The sequence below is a fragment of the Drosophila simulans genome, chromosome 2L, assembly GCF_016746395.2.
Source record: "Drosophila simulans strain w501 chromosome 2L, Prin_Dsim_3.1, whole genome shotgun sequence".
NCBI classification, from domain to species: domain Eukaryota; kingdom Metazoa; phylum Arthropoda; class Insecta; order Diptera; family Drosophilidae; genus Drosophila; species Drosophila simulans.
This window is the reverse complement of record NC_052520.2, coordinates 20,719,374-20,736,344: the sequence shown is the minus strand read 5'-3', so window position 1 is coordinate 20,736,344 and position 16,971 is coordinate 20,719,374. Positions and strand designations below refer to the sequence as shown.

General features: G+C 41.4%; 5 protein-coding genes across 6 annotated transcripts; 4 read left to right on the top strand and 1 right to left on the bottom strand.

The window, feature by feature from the left end:
- The first annotated feature begins 205 nt into the window (after positions 1-205).
- LOC6733031 lies at positions 206-2,007 on the top strand. 2 transcript variants are annotated; one of them, XM_016177996.3, is made up of 3 exons: positions 206-355; positions 792-930; positions 992-2,005. In XM_016177996.3, exons 1-3 carry the CDS (start codon positions 206-208, stop codon positions 1,870-1,872), a joined length of 1,170 nt encoding a protein of 389 aa, XP_016025720.3. In that variant the 3' UTR covers positions 1,873-2,005. The 2 variants fall into 2 exon arrangements, with proteins under 2 accessions (XP_016025720.3, XP_039152422.2); XM_039296488.2 differs by lacking the exon at positions 206-355 and having other exon boundaries at positions 799-934; positions 992-2,007.
- Positions 2,008-2,219: 212 nt separating this feature from the next.
- On the top strand, positions 2,220-3,883 carry LOC6733030. The gene is made up of 3 exons (XM_002080073.4): positions 2,220-2,641; positions 2,696-2,970; positions 3,025-3,883. The coding sequence occupies exons 1-3, from the start codon at positions 2,290-2,292 to the stop codon at positions 3,676-3,678; spliced, it is 1,281 nt and encodes a 426-aa protein (XP_002080109.2). The 5' UTR covers positions 2,220-2,289; the 3' UTR covers positions 3,679-3,883.
- Positions 3,884-3,934: 51 nt separating this feature from the next.
- LOC6733028 lies at positions 3,935-5,457 on the top strand. The gene is made up of 3 exons (XM_016177997.3): positions 3,935-4,391; positions 4,452-4,720; positions 4,780-5,457. The coding sequence occupies exons 1-3, from the start codon at positions 4,076-4,078 to the stop codon at positions 5,440-5,442; spliced, it is 1,248 nt and encodes a 415-aa protein (XP_016025719.3). The 5' UTR covers positions 3,935-4,075; the 3' UTR covers positions 5,443-5,457.
- Positions 5,458-5,532: 75 nt separating this feature from the next.
- On the bottom strand, positions 5,533-11,133 carry LOC6733014. The gene is made up of 9 exons (XM_016180462.3): positions 10,809-11,133; positions 9,091-9,236; positions 8,838-9,032; positions 8,447-8,538; positions 8,224-8,361; positions 7,476-7,630; positions 6,640-7,306; positions 6,457-6,555; positions 5,533-6,389 (listed from the first exon to the last, which is right to left on the bottom strand). Exons 1-9 carry the CDS (start codon positions 10,820-10,822, stop codon positions 5,838-5,840), a joined length of 2,058 nt encoding a protein of 685 aa, XP_016025718.2. The 5' UTR covers positions 10,823-11,133; the 3' UTR covers positions 5,533-5,837.
- Positions 11,134-15,044: 3,911 nt separating this feature from the next.
- LOC6733013 (KH domain-containing, RNA-binding, signal transduction-associated protein 2-like) lies at positions 15,045-16,713 on the top strand. Its single transcript, XM_039296499.2, has 6 exons — positions 15,045-15,290; positions 15,348-15,469; positions 15,531-15,895; positions 16,014-16,103; positions 16,207-16,271; positions 16,509-16,713. Exons 1-6 carry the CDS (start codon positions 15,134-15,136, stop codon positions 16,670-16,672), a joined length of 963 nt encoding a protein of 320 aa, XP_039152433.1. The 5' UTR covers positions 15,045-15,133; the 3' UTR covers positions 16,673-16,713.
- The last annotated feature ends 258 nt before the right edge of the window (positions 16,714-16,971 follow it).

The following is a 16,971-nucleotide window of genomic DNA, read 5'->3' as shown; positions in this document are numbered from 1 at the left end:
CAGCTGATCATTCGACAGATGTTACCGTGAGAAAATAAAAACTGAGCGAAATTCTATTTCTGCTCAGTTGTGCACGGCCAGCTATACCTGGCTGAGTGGAAATCGTCGGAAAAGTCGCCTCAGCCCACTAGCTTTCTAGAACGAAGAGAGCGACAGTTTAATCTAACGTATACGTAATACGCCCACATTACGTATACGCAACATAATGCTTTCGTACGGAGAGTGTCAAAAAATATTGGAAAATGCACAAGGAAGTGCCGTTAGAGTCAAGCTGTTGGACTACCGCTTGGTCAGGGATCTCAGTGCGATCGGTTACCTGGGGGATTACTACGCACTGACGCTAAGATATTGCCATGTAAGTATGATCTTGACACTACAAAGTCAGTGTTTTATCTCTTGATTTGATATACAATGTTAGCCTCCATTGAGATACAAAATAGGAAAGTGTGTCGACTGTAAATGATAGTGAAAGATTAAAATTTCTAGTGGTGGTCGTTTTTGTTAATTATGTTTATTGGGTTAGTTATTGAAGTGAGAAGCCCTAAACGGATTTGTTCTAATAATTTCAACATTTTAGATTAGATAAGAATTAAATAAAATAAAAGGAGTGAGAAGTGAACCAAAACCATGACTATCAGTTCGCAATCGATGCCTTGCATATTACAGTATACTTGTTAATTATTTATTTGACATTCATAAAGCAATCACCAATGGTAAAATCTGAAGATAGCCGTAGGGTTTTCCATGTGGAAGGTAACTTACATCGATAATATACGTTTGCCTACTTTTAGGAGGAAGAAGAAATCATTAGGGAAATTGAATTCTTTGTAAAGGCTATGCCCCAGCAAAGTGCGGAATTGGCCAAAGAAAGTATTTTCCAAAAGGAGTCCTGGCTCTACGACACTCTCATAAAAAAACTGCAAGCTCTTTGTAAGTAAGGTCATATATATTTATATCCATAAACTTAAATTATTGACGAACGCCTTTCTAGCCAACGTAAAGTGGAGTCCAGATTGCGTTTACAGCCGAAAAGACCTAATGGTACTCGAGAACATTAAGCTAAAGGGTTTCACAGCAGCTGGATCCGCAGAACTTAATGAAAAGTTCATGAAACCATTAATTAAATCAGTTGCCGCATTTCATTCTGCCAGCTTGGTCTACGAGCATCAGACAAAAACCAATATAGGTCACACCTACGGTGATAACTTGTTAGAGATCACCGTAGACTCTGAAATTGCCTGGTTCACTACAGGACTCTCGGCTGTTCTAGCTGTAGTTCGAAGTCTTGACAAGTATCAGGGAAATAGGGAGCAATCTTTCATCGATGACAAACTTATGGGCATAATGGGGAGAATCTACGAGCAAGCGGCACCTTCGAAAAAATACAGGAATGTCCTGTGCCATCGAGATCTTTGGGCTGGTAACATTTTCTTTCCCCCGGAAAATTCTGGGCCGGCTTTACTGATTGATTTTCAGACTTGCCGTTACGCTCCCCCAGCATCCGACCTCAATTTTTGCCTTTACATGAATTTAAGCTCAAGCAAACGCACGCAAATGGAGAAGAGAGGCATTGACTTGTACCACACATATATGCTGCAGAACCTCTTGGAATTGGGCCTTGAGGAACTGGCGATCTCCAAGTCAGAGCTGCTGGAATCCTATGAAGAGTTTCGGTTATTCGGAGTGGTCTACAGAGCGGTAGCTGCTACGGTCGTAAAGGTCCCCACCGACTTCGTAACCAACGATTTTAAGTATGTGGACCGCAGTAAGGTTATCCTCTCTTACATGAAAACAAGCCCAGAATTCGCTGCCTATATGGAGGAGTGCTGTGTGGATGTCATGGAAATGGCCTTGGCCAGGGCGAACATGTGAGGAAGTCTCGTTATACTGCTGATACTGCTGATAAGAAAGAGAGTTTCACTAGCTGTTCGCTAAGGTGATAACACGTTATTGTAAAAAATAGGACAAATAAAACCTGTCACCGAATCTTAAATACTCTTTTATTTATGAGGCGTGCACACGCCAGGAAATCTTAAAATAGTTTTAGTATGAAAAAGAGTTAACTACCCAAATGTACCTGTTTTAATCACATATATTGAATAATTCAATATGTTTTAATTGCAATATGAAATAAAATGGTTTTCTCTCGTATGTTTTGTTTTCCAAGTCATATAAGCCCCATTATTGTAGAGTAAGTTGCTACTCTTAAGCTTGCAAAGCCAAATGAAAATGAAACCAGTACAACATTAACTCGGGAGCAGTTCAATCGTAATCGCTCAATTGTTAAAAATGAGTACGGAACCATATAGCCCCGTGTTCACGCGAGAAAACCGCACAGAATTGTTTACTTCAGAAGAGTGTAACAAGATTTTAGCAAATTTATTGGCCGATAAGAACGAGCAGGGTGTCCTACTCAATTTCGATATAGTGCCCGCCACGGAACACACTGGTTTCTTGGGTGAATACTTTCACTTGTACCTCCAGTACCAGTTGGAGGATCAGAAAGATGTACAAACCTCTCGACTGTTTGTCAAGTCGGTGATATTCCACAATGCGAATATGGAATTCTATATGGAAAAAATGGGTCTCATAAAAAAGGAGATAAAGCTCTACGAATTGCTAAACGAGCTGAAGAAATTTTGTAAGTTTTCGTTTTTCCTATGCGGGCCAAGTCTTAACATATACCCTATGGCAGCTAAACATGTGTGGAGTGCCAAGTGCTATTTCACCCGGAAGGATCTGTTCGTAATGCAAAATGTAGAGGACATGGGATATGTGGCACTGCCCCCGGGAACTCGATTCCTAAATGAGAATCAGATGGGACCCATTCTGAAGTCCTTGGCTACCTTGCACGCCAGTAGTATTGCCTACGAAAAGCAGCGGGGAAAAACCATTGGCGTTGAGTTCAAAAAGTGGCTAAAGGAAGTGTCTGTTGATCCGGAAGTTGAATGGTATACCACGGGCCTAAGAGTATGTACCATCAACTTTTGTATAGTTTACGTTTCAACATGTTGATCTACTCAGGCTGTCTTAGCAGTGGCTGCCACCCATCCTGATGTCCTGGACAGTCCCGAGGCGCAGGAGTATATAACTCAGGAGCTGCCTAGATGTCTGGACAAGGTTTACTGCATGGTGAATCCATCGCCAGTTCATAGGAATGTCTTTGTTCATCGTGATGCATGGAATGCGAATGTGTTCTACCACAAGGAGAAGCCCCACGAAGAGAGATCCATCCTGGTGGACTTCCAACTGTGTCGATATAGCCCACCTGCCATGGATTTTCACTTGGTTACTTATCTTAATCTGGAACCCTCTAGTCGAAAGAAGATGATGGGCAGTCTAATCAAGACGTACTACGACGCATTGGCTGAGGAATTCCGAGAAATGGGTGTCGATCCTAATCAAGAGCAATTGAGTAAACAGGAGTTTGAGCAGTCTCTCCGCGACTTTTCTTTATTTGGAGCCACTTACAATTGCATAGCCGCTACCGTACTCCGCCTGCCCGATAATTATCTGAAAAACCTAAAGGATGAACACCCGGAGGACTTCCATCGCTTTTGCAATGTGGATCGGAATGCAGATGTTCTCCGTTTGATGAAAGATCATCCGGAGTTTGCGGATTATATGTACGAGTGTGTGGGTGACTTACTGGCACTGACATATCATAAACTAAACTGATTAAACGACACTGTCCCACGTGCTATCATCTGCTGTCCCCCTGGTAACAATCGGGATCCTATAAGTTGCAGCTGTGCTATCTGTTTACCCATCACTTTTGTAATCTTTTGCGATTATCTTATCGCTCACATTCAAAGATGTTTGTTCTTAAGGCTATACACTCATAAACGTAGACTTTTGTATAGTTTACAAAAGCGAAAAAATACTTGTACAATTGCTTTTGTAGGTCATTACCCTAGTTGGAGGAAGAAATCTATCTAATTTATTTTCTTTTAAGATAACTAGTGCTATCTTATCCCCCACAATCTTAAAGATATATCTTTAAGGAATGGTTGCTGAAGGCATTTTAGTTTGAATCTAGAAGCGTAGCGGATAACATAGACTTTTTACTCCAAATATGGAATTACTAAGTTCAGAGGAATGCCTTCTGATAGCTCAGAGAACTCTTTCAGTTGTCGAAGAACACAATGTGATACTTATAAACTCACACGTGGATGCAGGCTCCAAGGATCTCATGGGATATATGGGAGAATACTACAAATTGCATTTGGAAGCGGAGGTTAAAGGTGACAAGAAAAAATATTTCCTTAACTATTTTATTAAAAGCCTGCCCCGCAAAAATGAGCCACAAAGAGAGGAATGCGAACGCAAGGGAGTTTTTCAAAAGGAGTCTGCTCTATATAGCCAGTTATTACCTAAGATTCAAAAATATGGTGAGTCTATTAACAATCAATATATGGATCTAGAAAGACGTATTTGCGTACATTTTTTAGCCACTAAGAAGCTTTATCCAAAATGTTACTACAGTCGGAATGATATCCTAGTGCTAGAAGATCTTACCCAGGACTACAGACATCTTAGAGCCAATGAATACTATACCTTAGATCATTATAAGATCGTTTTGGAACACCTATCTGAATTACATGCAGCTAGTATCGCTTGGGAAGAAAAGGAAAATGTACAGATTTACGAAAGTTACAAACATGTGCTCATTGAGTTACATTTGGATGCAAATAACTCGTGGTACATAACTGGACTTAAGGTTGGTAGATGGGTTACGAAATATGAAAACTGAATTGTTACACTTTCTAAATTCCATAGGCAATCGTTTTTTTAGCGGCACGTAATCCGCATTTTCAGACAATGAAAGCTCAGCTCTTTATTCAAGAAAAACTCTACAATCTTCTAACCAAAGCTGAAGAACTGGTCGCTCCCTCGAAGACTATAAGAAATGTACTCTGCCATCGGGACACTTGGGATCGTAATATTCTGTACCATTTCAACAACAAATCTTCAGAATTACCCAATGCCTGCTGCATTGTCGATTTTCAACTCACCCAGTACTGTTCTCCCACCTTAGATGTTTTATTCCTACTCTATATTGTAGCCCCCGCTGAAGTCAGAAGGGTGATTTATGATGAGTGTCTCGAGCACTATTATAAGAATTTACAGCATCACCTGGGTCGTCTGGGCTTGGACAAGAATCTCATAACAGAAAATAACTTTAGAAAAGAGTGCCAAAGAACGCGATTGGCTGCCCTTGTTATTTGGGCTCTCACCGAGCCTCAGACCAAAATGTCACCCTGTATTTCAAATAGATTACGATCCGAAGAACCGGAGAAGTTTGACTATTACCTCAACTGCGATCGGAGTGAATTATTACTCAGGGTAATCGAGATTCAACCTGGTTACGAGGAGACCATTATGACGCCTATCAGGGAACTGGTGGATTACCTCATGGAGAATGAGAATTTATATACTTAGATGGTAGATAACATTCTATGCAGCTCATTGCCAATTCCAAAAGGCCACGAAACTCATACAATGTAAAATAATGTAAGGATTAATTATGCATTTTCGTTTTGAAAAATTTCATTTATTCTGAACTTAGTTGTACAGAGAATCGCCTAGCTAGATATTTGTAAATACATAAGTAAATTTCGACAATCAATTTAGCTAGCTAGAAAATTTCAGGCATATGTGGCTCGAAGCTGGATCGTCCTGGGGATCCGCATAGCAATCAAATAGCTTCCTAAGTGGATTTTTAGAGGCGCAATCTAGTCAGTCCAGCAATCTTCGTCATCCTCCTCGTCAAAGTCGCGCACATTGAAGTCCTCGTGGAACAGGTCTTCGCCTTCCTCCTCCGAGGACTCCGACTGTCATCTGTGCTCGTTGATGCGCTGTGGCAAGCCGACTACGCCCATTCCCTTGGGCGGTCTGGGTATCCGGATGCTGGTGGAGGGATCTGCTAAATTCGATGCCGATCCCGACGCGGACCCCACATTGCTCTTTCCCGAGACACTAGGTATCAGCTGGGCACTCATTATGGTGGTGTGCTCAAAACAATTGCAACAGTATTTATCGCATCTGATCACCAGAATGAGCCCTGCCATCAGCCAGATAAGCAATCCCGGCCAGGAATGGATAGCACAACCACTGAACAGGATCACGCCCATCAGCAGCGACATTCCACATATCACGGGACTCACGTTGATCACACTGCCCGTGTATTTGGGTATAAAACCCATCATGATGGTCACGATAAGAACTCCAATTCCTCCGGTCAACGCTGCTGGAGCCCAGTGCATCATGAGCCCGGCAATGCATAGGGCAATGCCCAATCCAATCACCACAATGGCGAAAATGGTCACGCGCCAGGAACTCACCGTTGGCACTCGCACACTGCGCTCCAAAGGTCCGGCGGTGGTTACCTGGAGAGTTAGAGGATGTTTAAATTTAGTGTCTATATTTATGGAGATATTCATGGAGAGCTCTTACCTTAATCTTCTCACGATACTCATCCACAATGGCATCAATGTCGGTGGAGGTGTCCGAGTCACTTTTGTCAAATTTATCTGGGTACTCAAAGTCAGATGGCTTCATGATGTCAAAATGTCAAAATATGAATTTTTAATTTCAAGTTACCCTTAATAAATTTAATTAATCACAGAAAGCACTTACCGGTGGCTCGCCATCGGAAAGAATGGTGGACTCCACATCCCTGCCCTCTCGTTGCGGACACGGCGAGGTGGGTTCGCCCAGGAGCAGCCACTCCTTTTCCAGCTCTTGTTTGTTCCGGGGCTTGGTCTTCGGCTTTTTTAGGTTACTGTGCTTGGGCAGACCGATCTTCCAGAGACTTCTCTTTAAGCGACTCGAACTGGAAGTTGCGGCACTGCTGTAGCTGCTGCTCTTGGCAATCGGTGCTGTGGATAGGCGACTGTACGACAGTGAAGACTCGCTGCTGGGCGCCATATACTTGGGTCTGTAGGGGATATATAGGAGGTAAAGGGCCCGCAGGAACACCCCACCCATGTGGCCAGCGGCTAATGTGTAACTGAGATGCTGCAGTGGACAGGCGAAGGCCAACATGGCACACATGCTGCCGGCGATGAACACAGCCAGCACGGGGTTACCACTCTCCGAGCTCTCATAGCTGATCTGCTTGGACAGTATTCTCCACTCCGAGGTGGCCAGTCGCACAACAATACCATATAGTTCCGGAAAGAGCTCCAGAAATGCCGCCGAACTCGTCAAAAGCAACATGCAAGCCGAGGCAGGAACCAACTTATGGAAGCCGTTTTCATCTAGAATGTTGAACAAGGGCACGGCTACATAGTCCTCCTGAGATCTGAAAGCACACATATATATGTTTTTGAAAAGTTTTCATATGTCAAGCCACGCTATTGCCTTAAGTAAACATTATCATAAAGGATATCTCTATTACAAGTTCAAAAAACACTTGAACAGTAACAGTTGTACATGCTCTTTTTCCATTATTATCGCATTGTCAGACTCACCTGTAATGCACCACCGTGGACAGACAAATGGCCGTCAGCAGCAGCGAAGTACTGACCAATCCCGTAATTAGGGTCGCCGTGAATCGTCCACTTCGAAGATGTTGGGGCCAATCGCCGGGGAAGGAGTAGGTGAGCAGGGCAGTGGCCAGGAAGACCTGAGGGTGGTGGTTTGAACCAGTTATCAGCCGGATAAATTAGCAAATAGCAACAAAGCTAATAACAGACTTTCCCCACCAATGTTGTTTGCTAGTGTATAAATTGACTTCTCTACGAAACAGAGTGATATATATTTTTCGATCATTTTTAATTCATTTAATTAAAGGCACCAATATTTTCGAAATTACTAGCCGGAGGAATTAAAAAAGAAAAATATTATGTTGCATTTAAATCAAAGCTCTTTTATTACGATCTTAGAGTATTACCAATTGCGGCAAACTAAGCGGCTAGAAATTTTCCATGTTTTTGCTGTCTGACTGGCGGGTTGCCGCGAATGAATACCAGTGAAAGGGGGCCAAAAAAACAAAAACGAAACGCAGCAGTACGTGTCATAATCAAAAGCCCGTATCCTGTGGATTCAGCTGCGGTCACGCAAATGTTCCCGGTCACGACAGCGAAAATCGATGGTACTCAGCGCACAGGAATGGGAACCCGCCAAACAAAAAGAAAAACAAAGCTCAGACTGGCACAGTGCACTGACCCAATATCGAAGTTCCAGTTGGAATGGGGTCTAACGTCTACGGCCACTTACACTGCTAATGCCATCGGGCTGGAAGTAGCTATCCGCAGACCAGGCCAACATGTCGCCCCGCCACCAGCCGACGGCGCTTAAAATGGCGTTCAAGCCAAACATGCCAAGAGTCAGGATGAGGCTGAAGGCCCTCGAGTGCTGTGAATACGCAAATGCAATGAGTGTCGCGATAAGGGAGTGGATTTGGATTTGGTCTGGGTTTCGAATTCGGAGGAGTACCCACCTCCAGGCCCAGCATGAACATCCCAGTGACGAGGAAGACAACCGACACGCCAAGAACATCCGGCCACGGCTCATTCGCGGGTGCATTGCGGCCTGAAAGTAGGCAACATAATATTTGAACAGGTCGGTCAGCACAGTTCCCGCCAAAATATTGAGCATACATATGTTCCAAATTGATATGGTAATTAATATAAATATAAATATAAAATAATATATATTTAATATTACAATTAAGACTGCACCATACGGTACTTAATTATTTCGAATAGAGATTTGGCCTTATTTATATGTATAAATATTTTGCTAAATAGGCTCGTATTTCATGTTTAATGGCTTTGTTGTTTCTTGATTGTATTGTGATACTTTATTTACAAGCATCTGTTGCCACTCACCCAATATGAGAATCCTGGCCAGACCCCCGGTCATGGCGTCCAAGCAGGCACTGAGCGTCCTCGCCAGGGCAGCGCAGGCACACACGGTGGCCAGAGCATCTAGCCAGATGGCCAGAAACAAACAGCTAAAGTCAAATTTATTTGTGGCCCGCACATACGGCATTTGCAGGCTGCGGAGGCTAGTTTTGCATCGGGCTGGAACAAAATATTAACTTACTTTGGAATATTCACAAGTATTCCACCTGACTCCCACCTGCCATTGCACCATAAACGGTGGCCAAGACAACGCCAACCAGCAGGCTGGGAGCGGAGGCCTCGTTGTAGACAATCAGATAGGAGATTACCGAGGCTCCGAGGGCCAACCGGGCGCCACTCCCGCTGCAGAGCACGTCCAGCAGGCTGCAAGGATAATTCAAAGGACGCACGGGGCAAGTTAAATTAAATTGCCTGGGAGGAACTGGCGTAATGAATACAAAATTGTGCAAATTGGACTGCTCATTTCCTTATACTTTTATGGTGGCTTAAGAATCGTAGCGACAAGATGTGTATAATTAAATATATATGCGGTCAGAATACCAAGTGGTTTTGGAAGTCTTTTAATGACATTTTTATTCAGAACCTTATCTGAGCATTTATGAAGACTTAATTGCACGCTTACTTTTAATTGAAGGGATTAATCATGCACAAAACATTATTTTTAGATCAAAGTTCGCACAGCCCATAAAAATACCACTGGCTTCAATTTACTGGCAAAAATGAATATGGGTCGACCTAACTTTTCGACTGATATTACTTGCGAAGGGGCATTTGCCTGCATGACGGATGGAACTAAGGACTCAGTCACCTTTGACAGGATATGACTTCTGTGGTTAGACACCCACAGAAACACGAACGGAAATCCACACAACTTTAAGTAACCACAACTACACTTACAAACACACAGACGGAGGGAGAAATACAGTTTTTTTGCCTCGTAGTTTTTGGCGCCAATCTGACATTGGGAGGGATTACACCACAAAAAAATTCTTTCGTAAGGAAATACTTTTTCAAAATCATTGTTATCAATTTTAATGGGAAATTAATAAGCATATTTTCCCAGAACAAATTTAAATAAACATTTCATGAAGCGATTTTCGATTACTTGTTGTTGCAGTGTAGGACCAAACTGGGAAAGTGGTGAAAGGAGATCGCGCCTGTTTGCTCTGAGGCTCTGGTGGCTTTGCCTCCTCTCGGATGCCATGAGTCATAGCCTGTTTTTTGGGGATATCCCCTTACGCCATTGGTATTGAAGCTTCCATTTTCCTCCCTTTCCCTGGCCAATTTTCTGCTGCTTGCAATTATGTGTACTCTGTGTGCATATTTTAAGCAGCTCGATTATCCTAATTACATGGCCACCAGCTGGTGGGTTCTCAGGTTTCTAGCTTCGGCCTTGCTGAGCTGGGAGTGAAATAATAGTGGGGACACTTTTTCAAGAATCTAATTTTCCACATTTTCCGAACGAATCTTTAACCCAGCGGCATCTTATTCTTTCTTATTGAACTTGTTGAGCCCCTAACACTGATATTTGAATACATAACTAAATATACAAGATATTTTTCCTTTGCCTTGTGTCTCTGTTTGTCTCCGTATCCTCATAGAATTAGAATTCCTGCACAGCTTGAATATATCAAGTATACGAACAGTTGTCGGCCACTTGAATGGGCCAAGGCAGCGAAACAGCCAGTCAGTGCGACGCCGCCAGGGGAAGAACAAAAGGAAAGCAAATACTATTCGAAAGACAATAGAACAACAAAAACGAGGAGACCAAGAACGAGGAAGAATACCCACACAACACACATGGCAATCAAAAATCAATTTATTGATTACATGACAAATATCAGCCATAACAACTGCCAGATATGGTCGAAATGTCTGTCGAGTATAGGCCAAATGTATATATGATATCAATGGATGTGGGCTAGAGAGTCCTACCTGCCACTCGACATTGTCGTTGTTGTAGCTAAGGTTACTGTGGTTTTCACTCAGCTGGCAATCGGCCAGGTTTAAAATGTGATTCGCTGCTCGTCTTGTGGCAGAACTTGGCCAACAGGGACTGCCATTTCGTAGTGATCTTTTGATTTGAATTTTAATTAGATACTCCAACACTTCAGCACTTGATCTTTGGCCCTTAATTAGCCAACACGCTTGAAAGGTAACTTCTGCTCTTGACACGTAACCTGGTAAAATATGGGGGAAGTGCACAGGTAACGCGTAACCGCTCGCTTTAATTGGCCGCAATCCACTGAATGTTCACTTGAAGCTTTTCCTCCGCCGCCCAAGCAGCTTTCGCCCGATTCCGACGCACAGCTGTCCACCGGATTCGGAATCGGATAAAGATTCGGATTCACTTCAAAACTGTCCTGCGCAGTGGACCTTGTTTACGTTTACAGTTGGTTGGACTGCCTTCTGCTCTTTGGTGGGAAAATGGGAAATGGGAAAGTGGGTTGGGTGGGGTGGAAAATGCGGAGAGTCTCTGCATTTGGTACTCGAAAGAGCTGCACAAGTGCAATCGTTTTGCACAGCTAATGCACTTTATTTTTAAATTTACTGCAGCTCCGCCTATAAATATACTGATTTCCTTAATACGAAAGAAATGTATATACAAGAAACACTTAAACTAAAGCTAATAAATCGCATTCCTACTTCGTATTGATAAATATGGCGCCTAAGCTAATATTAGAATATCTTTTGCAACTCGACGAAGCTAGAAAATCTGGTTATATTTCTTTGAATTCTACTGTCTAGACAACTTTTTATAATTATGTTTTCGACTTCTCCAATAAATTCAAAAAGACTGCATCACATTTAAATGTACAGTTTTGATAAAGCAAAGTATTCTCGGAATAACAATTCTGCAAGTGATTTTAAAAGTCACACTCCTCGACTTAAATCTTTTTTCTTTCCGGCAACAAAAACTTAAAACCAACATACAGCATTTAAGGTCACATAATATAAATATCATCAAGATGTCTAGTTTAGATAAGGAATAAAAACGAAATTAAGGAAGTACACCATAACCACATAAGTATGAAAAACAACAAAGTTTAACAAATGGTAGCCACATTTTCAAATGTTTAGCGCGTTAAATATTCTTTTTACACCTATACGGATTTTGCTCTTGCGGTCATAAGTAAAAGTGCATACAAATGTGTATGAACGGGTTACTTATAAAATGTAAAAACAAACCAATCAAGTATCTTAAGCTACCATTCTTGTATTTTATTTTCGGTACGAAGTAAAATTTTCCATCTTTAAATAACACCTAGCTTCTTTTTAACGAGTCGAATGGAACCTAAAAGAATATTATATTCAAAGTTGTGAGATCTGGCATTTATCTGAGAAGGCGACCTTGACTTGTGCAAATGACTCCCGCAAGTTGTGCTAAAATTTGAAACAAACAAATGCGAGAAGCGGCTAAAATAAACAGTTAAGACGGCTTCAAGCCCGATTGGAGACCTTGTGGTAATCAACGAGATAAACATACGCATAGCAGCATAGAATCCTATCCTATCGAGAGTGTTCTATTTTCGGTGAAAAACTAAGAGCTAGTGAAGCTGGCTTCAGCAGCAATCTGTGAATTCGTCTAGAACGAAACGGGTTTTCTGTGGACAATCAAACGGCAGACAGCGGTCATAAAAACCAAAACAATAAAATGCAAACTATCTCAACTTATACCAAGCCGTTTAATTCGAACGTGTGCACTTCAGCAAAGTATCTCTGGATTTTTTAGAGGTTGCTCTCGTCAAATCAACGACTCCGCGGATCGACCTTCTGACCAACTTTAACCGACGTTGGTCATATTTTTTCGGAAGTTTGGCCTTTTTACTTGTGATTTATTTACTAATTCAAGTAAAAATAAAGTTTCTTCTATCTTTGGCAAAGGCTACCTTGTCCGGTTTATAAATAAAGTTTTGGTGAAATATATTAGTGTTTCAATCCGCCTACTATACTCTGATTGGGTTAAGATCTGTCTTACTTCGTACATCTGTTACTATATTGAATCAATACCATACCATCGATTTTCTTACAACATCTTACATAGGTTTCAGGTATGACAGATGTTCACGATAAGACTTTAGAGCATTTATGTTAATTGAAATCAAAGACAGAGACAATATAATCAAAATTCAATGTCATTTCGGATTCATTTGGCTTTTTCTTCGGCGGGCTTTGGGAATGTGGCTCTATGAAGTCGGAAGTTGTTGGTCAGGTTTACAAATAGCACTTTATTGGACGAAACAATTATGATTTGCTGTGTGGCAGATCAATGGTTAACAGACTCATCGAGATTTGTTTTCTCATATGTTAAAAGTTTATGTGAAATCGACATTAATATTCCGAAAAACAGTTTAAACGCATGCTAGTTTTGACGTAGTAATTAACATATAGTCGTTAACATATTAATTCTTATGACTCACTTGACTAAGCTAGTAAGAATATATAAACTGAGAATAATAATATAAGCTTGTTAATTAAATAGTGTTAGCTAATTGCAAATAGTATTTAAACTGCAGCTCGAAACAAATGTAATTTGGTAGGCTTAAACGTTCAAAGTGAACTGATATTAATCGTTAGAAATTAACTCTACATAAGTATATTTAATATACTTTAACAAACATTAGTTCCTCAAACAATAGAACCGGTATTATTGGGTCCCCAAATCCACAAAATTCTACAAGATCTGAAACGCAATTCGCGGGAACTAAGAACTAAGAAAGCCCGATATTCTTAACGAGAATCCCCTGAAGCATTTCAAATTTGCAAATAACCAAGAAATATCAAATACTTCAGAAGGCGAAGCGCAATTAGCACCACACAAATGAGATTCCCAAGACCCACAAAAAATTGTTTACGGTAGCCAATCGATGACCTTGACGCCATATGATTTTTAGCCAATAATTATCGTGCTCCTTATTGTAGTCAGATAAATCATAATTAATAATAACAAGCGAGGCTTAGGCTGTTCTGGCCAAATGGGCCATCATCGCCGGCATAGGAAATGTGAACAGCATAATGTCCAAGTCATCGGATAACACATGGCACAAAACACGTTCGTTTTCGGTCATTACGAAACACTAACCGGAAATCAGATGCTAAAACCAGAATTCTGATAGGAAGTAAAATAGGTTAACGTTCAGATTGGCGCTTGGCTTTCAAGACTCACCTTTGTGCTGGTTCTAACGGGTTTTTCGCGAAGGCTACCTGTTGATTCATTGGCGATTGGCGATTGTCTGACTCTATCACGGGGTTCTTTTGGCCAACACAATCTCTGTGTGTTTCAGCTTGGACGCGGACTCGGATTTGGCCAGAGTGCAGCTTATATTTCGCTTTCGGTCAACAGGGCACGAGGTTGAATTCTCGAAAAAGTTGAAAACATGCGCGCAGACCTGCTCGCTTTTGATGGCACAGAACAAATGGAAAATTGTTGTTTTGGGTTTAATTATGGCGGAAATTGGTAAGCGATAAATTGTGGTGATGCGATTAGGAAAAGGGAAATATTTTATTTTGGTGGCGTAGTGTTGTTGAAGCTACTATCGCACTGATTAAGCTGGGTATGTGCGGAGTTTGTCTTCCGGAGAAAGAATTAGACATATTTTTAATGGCTAATATTACTGATTAGAAACGTCAAATTTCATTGTGAGTTCCTGTTAACGCCTAACGCTTATTATACCCGTTACTCGCAGAGTAAAAGGGTATACTAGATTCGTTGAAAAGTATGTAACAGACAGAAGAAAGCGTTCCCGACCATATAAAGTATATATATTCCTCAGAATCGATGTCTGTCCGTCCGTATGAACGTTGAGATGCCAGGAACTATAAAAGATAGAAGGTTACGATTAGGAACACAGATTCTAGAGACATAGACGCAGCGCAAGTTTGTTGAACCGTGTCCCATGCAACACAACACTATATCTAATTTTTCATTTTATTATCTTGTTTCCCATTTCTACCGGTATTCCAAAAAATATTAAAATATCTCGTTTTGGAAGAAACTGGAGAATCTCGACTTTAGCATTCTTGTTTTTAATCTGTTGGGTAAGTAGCCTAAGTGTACCAGAGACCATAGTGGTGTTCAGTTTTTTGCACATAATGGGTTACCCGACATTTAAACAATCACTATAGCACTGAAAAAGTTGCCTCAAAACTTCAAACGGTTGGCAGGTCTGCCATCATTTTAGTTCACTGAAATACAAAGCGTTATTCAGTCTACATCAATTTTAATTGTGATTTTTTTGTTAAAGATTGTTACGATAAAAATGGAAACCTCAAGCGAGTTAACTGAGAAAGAGCCACTTACCCACGACCACCAGCCGCGTTTGAACGAGGTGGCCCGAAAGTTTCTCGCCGATTTGGACGAGGAGCGGAAGCGATTGTCCGCGGAGTTTCCACTTTGCGCACTGCTAATCGCCGAGGGTAAAATCAATTCCGCCCTTTACAGGGTATTTTAATGGTACTAATCCCACATTGCAGCTGTGGACCGTGTCTACGGCACTGGTCGTATTCCCGGCAAGGAGTTATACGCAGACGTGTACAACCAAAAGCCGATGAAGATTACCCAAACGGTCTTTGTGCCCGTCAATCAGTATCCCAAGGTGGGTTTTGAACAATTAGCTGTCCATCCCGTCCGCAAAATGAATCCTTACCCTTGCGCAGTTCAACTTCATTGGCAAGATCCTGGGGCCCAAGGGGAACTCGTTGCGTCGCCTTCAGGAGGAGACCCAGTGCAAGATTGCCATCAAGGGTCGCGGTTCGATGCGCGATCGTAACAAAGAGGAGCAGTTGCGCAGCACAGGTGACCCGAGATATGCCCATCTTCAGAAGAATCTCTTTCTGGAGGTCAGCACGGTGGCCAACCCGGCGGAGTGCTATGTCCGCATAGCCTCCGCCCTGGCCGAGATCCGTAAGTATCTTATTCCAGACAAGAACGACGCGGTTTCGCACGAGCAGCTGTGCGAGCAGAAGGAAATGGATCCCGAGGCGGCCAAGAACAGTAACGGACTCTACCTGGAGGTCTACAGGTAATGGGGATCCCTCTGCATACCGATGTAACTTGACTTACTTGGCAAGCGAGTTGAGCATGTGGTATACAAAGGCTTGATATTGGGCAAGGAGTAAAAATCTATTGTTATTTTGCAGATCTGTCCTCGACAAGAAGTTGGGAGGCAACAGCAATGGGGCTCTCACGTACATCAACCCGATTAAGCGAGTTGCGGGAAATCCACCCAAGTAAGTTACTTGTAAAGTATTATTTTGTATCATTTAATGTCCTTGTTCTTTAAATCCTACCCAACATGCGTTGAGCCAGCAATTAACATTTTGATCTTTATAGAGTCGGCGATGTGGAGGAGGTTATGCCCCCCAGTCATCCGCCTACGAGCTATGAGTACAGGAAACGTAAGTATTTGGTAGTGCCGGGGTCCATTACATAAGATTGTTTTATGGGATGGGATATAGATTTAGATACGATTATTATCGAGTATTAACTGATAACAGTGAATGAGCAAGATCTCAGATCAAACTATACAATACACTAGAATGACTAATATTATAATATTATACAACGATTAACTTCTTTAAAGTAATTACATACACGCATAAATTACTACTAATAATAATCAACCAATTTTACAGCACTTCCATTAATAATACCGGAAAACGCAGTGGCATATAAACGTCCATATCCGTATCTTACTGACATGAAATTTATGCGCGAACCGCCCATCAAGAACTTTAAGCCCAATCCTTTTAAACGGACTAACGTTATAAAATCCATGATGGGAGCACATTCAAAATGAATAAACATTAACATTTATAAAAACCGCGCTTGCGCTATCAATTCCTACAAACAATATTAATCTTAATTAATTATTTGCTTAATTATGTTGAGCTGTTGGCATGCCTATTATGTTTAAATTATTATATCCTGCGTTTGTAATTTTCTATTATAAATTAAAACACTAATAAAATAAAACTTATTGAATATTTTATAAATTCAATCCGATCTAACTATGCCCGATTTACAATCAATATATGCATTACCTAAATAAACAATTAACAACTAGCATTAAAAGTTGGTTAGTTATATATCTAAAAA

Excerpts from the sequence above, each read along its gene's own strand:
- LOC6733031 (XM_016177996.3), top strand. The coding sequence starts at position 206 with ATGCTTTCGTACGGAGAGTGTCAAAAAATATTGGAAAATGCACAAGGA. Across the intron at positions 356-791 it reads TGACGCTAAGATATTGCCAT|GAGGAAGAAGAAATCATTAG; the intron begins GTAAGTATGATC and ends GCCTACTTTTAG. Across the intron at positions 931-991 it reads AAAAAAACTGCAAGCTCTTT|CCAACGTAAAGTGGAGTCCA; the intron begins GTAAGTAAGGTC and ends ACGCCTTTCTAG.
- LOC6733030 (XM_002080073.4), top strand. The coding sequence starts at position 2,290 with ATGAGTACGGAACCATATAGCCCCGTGTTCACGCGAGAAAACCGCACA. Across the intron at positions 2,642-2,695 it reads AAACGAGCTGAAGAAATTTT|CTAAACATGTGTGGAGTGCC; the intron begins GTAAGTTTTCGT and ends ACCCTATGGCAG. Across the intron at positions 2,971-3,024 it reads GGTATACCACGGGCCTAAGA|GCTGTCTTAGCAGTGGCTGC; the intron begins GTATGTACCATC and ends TGATCTACTCAG.
- LOC6733028 (XM_016177997.3), top strand. The coding sequence starts at position 4,076 with ATGGAATTACTAAGTTCAGAGGAATGCCTTCTGATAGCTCAGAGAACT. Across the intron at positions 4,392-4,451 it reads ACCTAAGATTCAAAAATATG|CCACTAAGAAGCTTTATCCA; the intron begins GTGAGTCTATTA and ends TACATTTTTTAG. Across the intron at positions 4,721-4,779 it reads GGTACATAACTGGACTTAAG|GCAATCGTTTTTTTAGCGGC; the intron begins GTTGGTAGATGG and ends TAAATTCCATAG.
- LOC6733014 (XM_016180462.3), bottom strand. Across the intron at positions 6,556-6,639 it reads TTTCCGATGGCGAGCCACCG|CCATCTGACTTTGAGTACCC; the intron begins GTAAGTGCTTTC and ends GACATCATGAAG. Across the intron at positions 6,390-6,456 it reads AGTATCGTGAGAAGATTAAG|GTAACCACCGCCGGACCTTT; the intron begins GTAAGAGCTCTC and ends CTAACTCTCCAG.
- LOC6733013 (XM_039296499.2), top strand. The coding sequence starts at position 15,134 with ATGGAAACCTCAAGCGAGTTAACTGAGAAAGAGCCACTTACCCACGAC. Across the intron at positions 15,470-15,530 it reads CCGTCAATCAGTATCCCAAG|TTCAACTTCATTGGCAAGAT; the intron begins GTGGGTTTTGAA and ends ACCCTTGCGCAG. Across the intron at positions 16,104-16,206 it reads GTTGCGGGAAATCCACCCAA|AGTCGGCGATGTGGAGGAGG; the intron begins GTAAGTTACTTG and ends TGATCTTTATAG.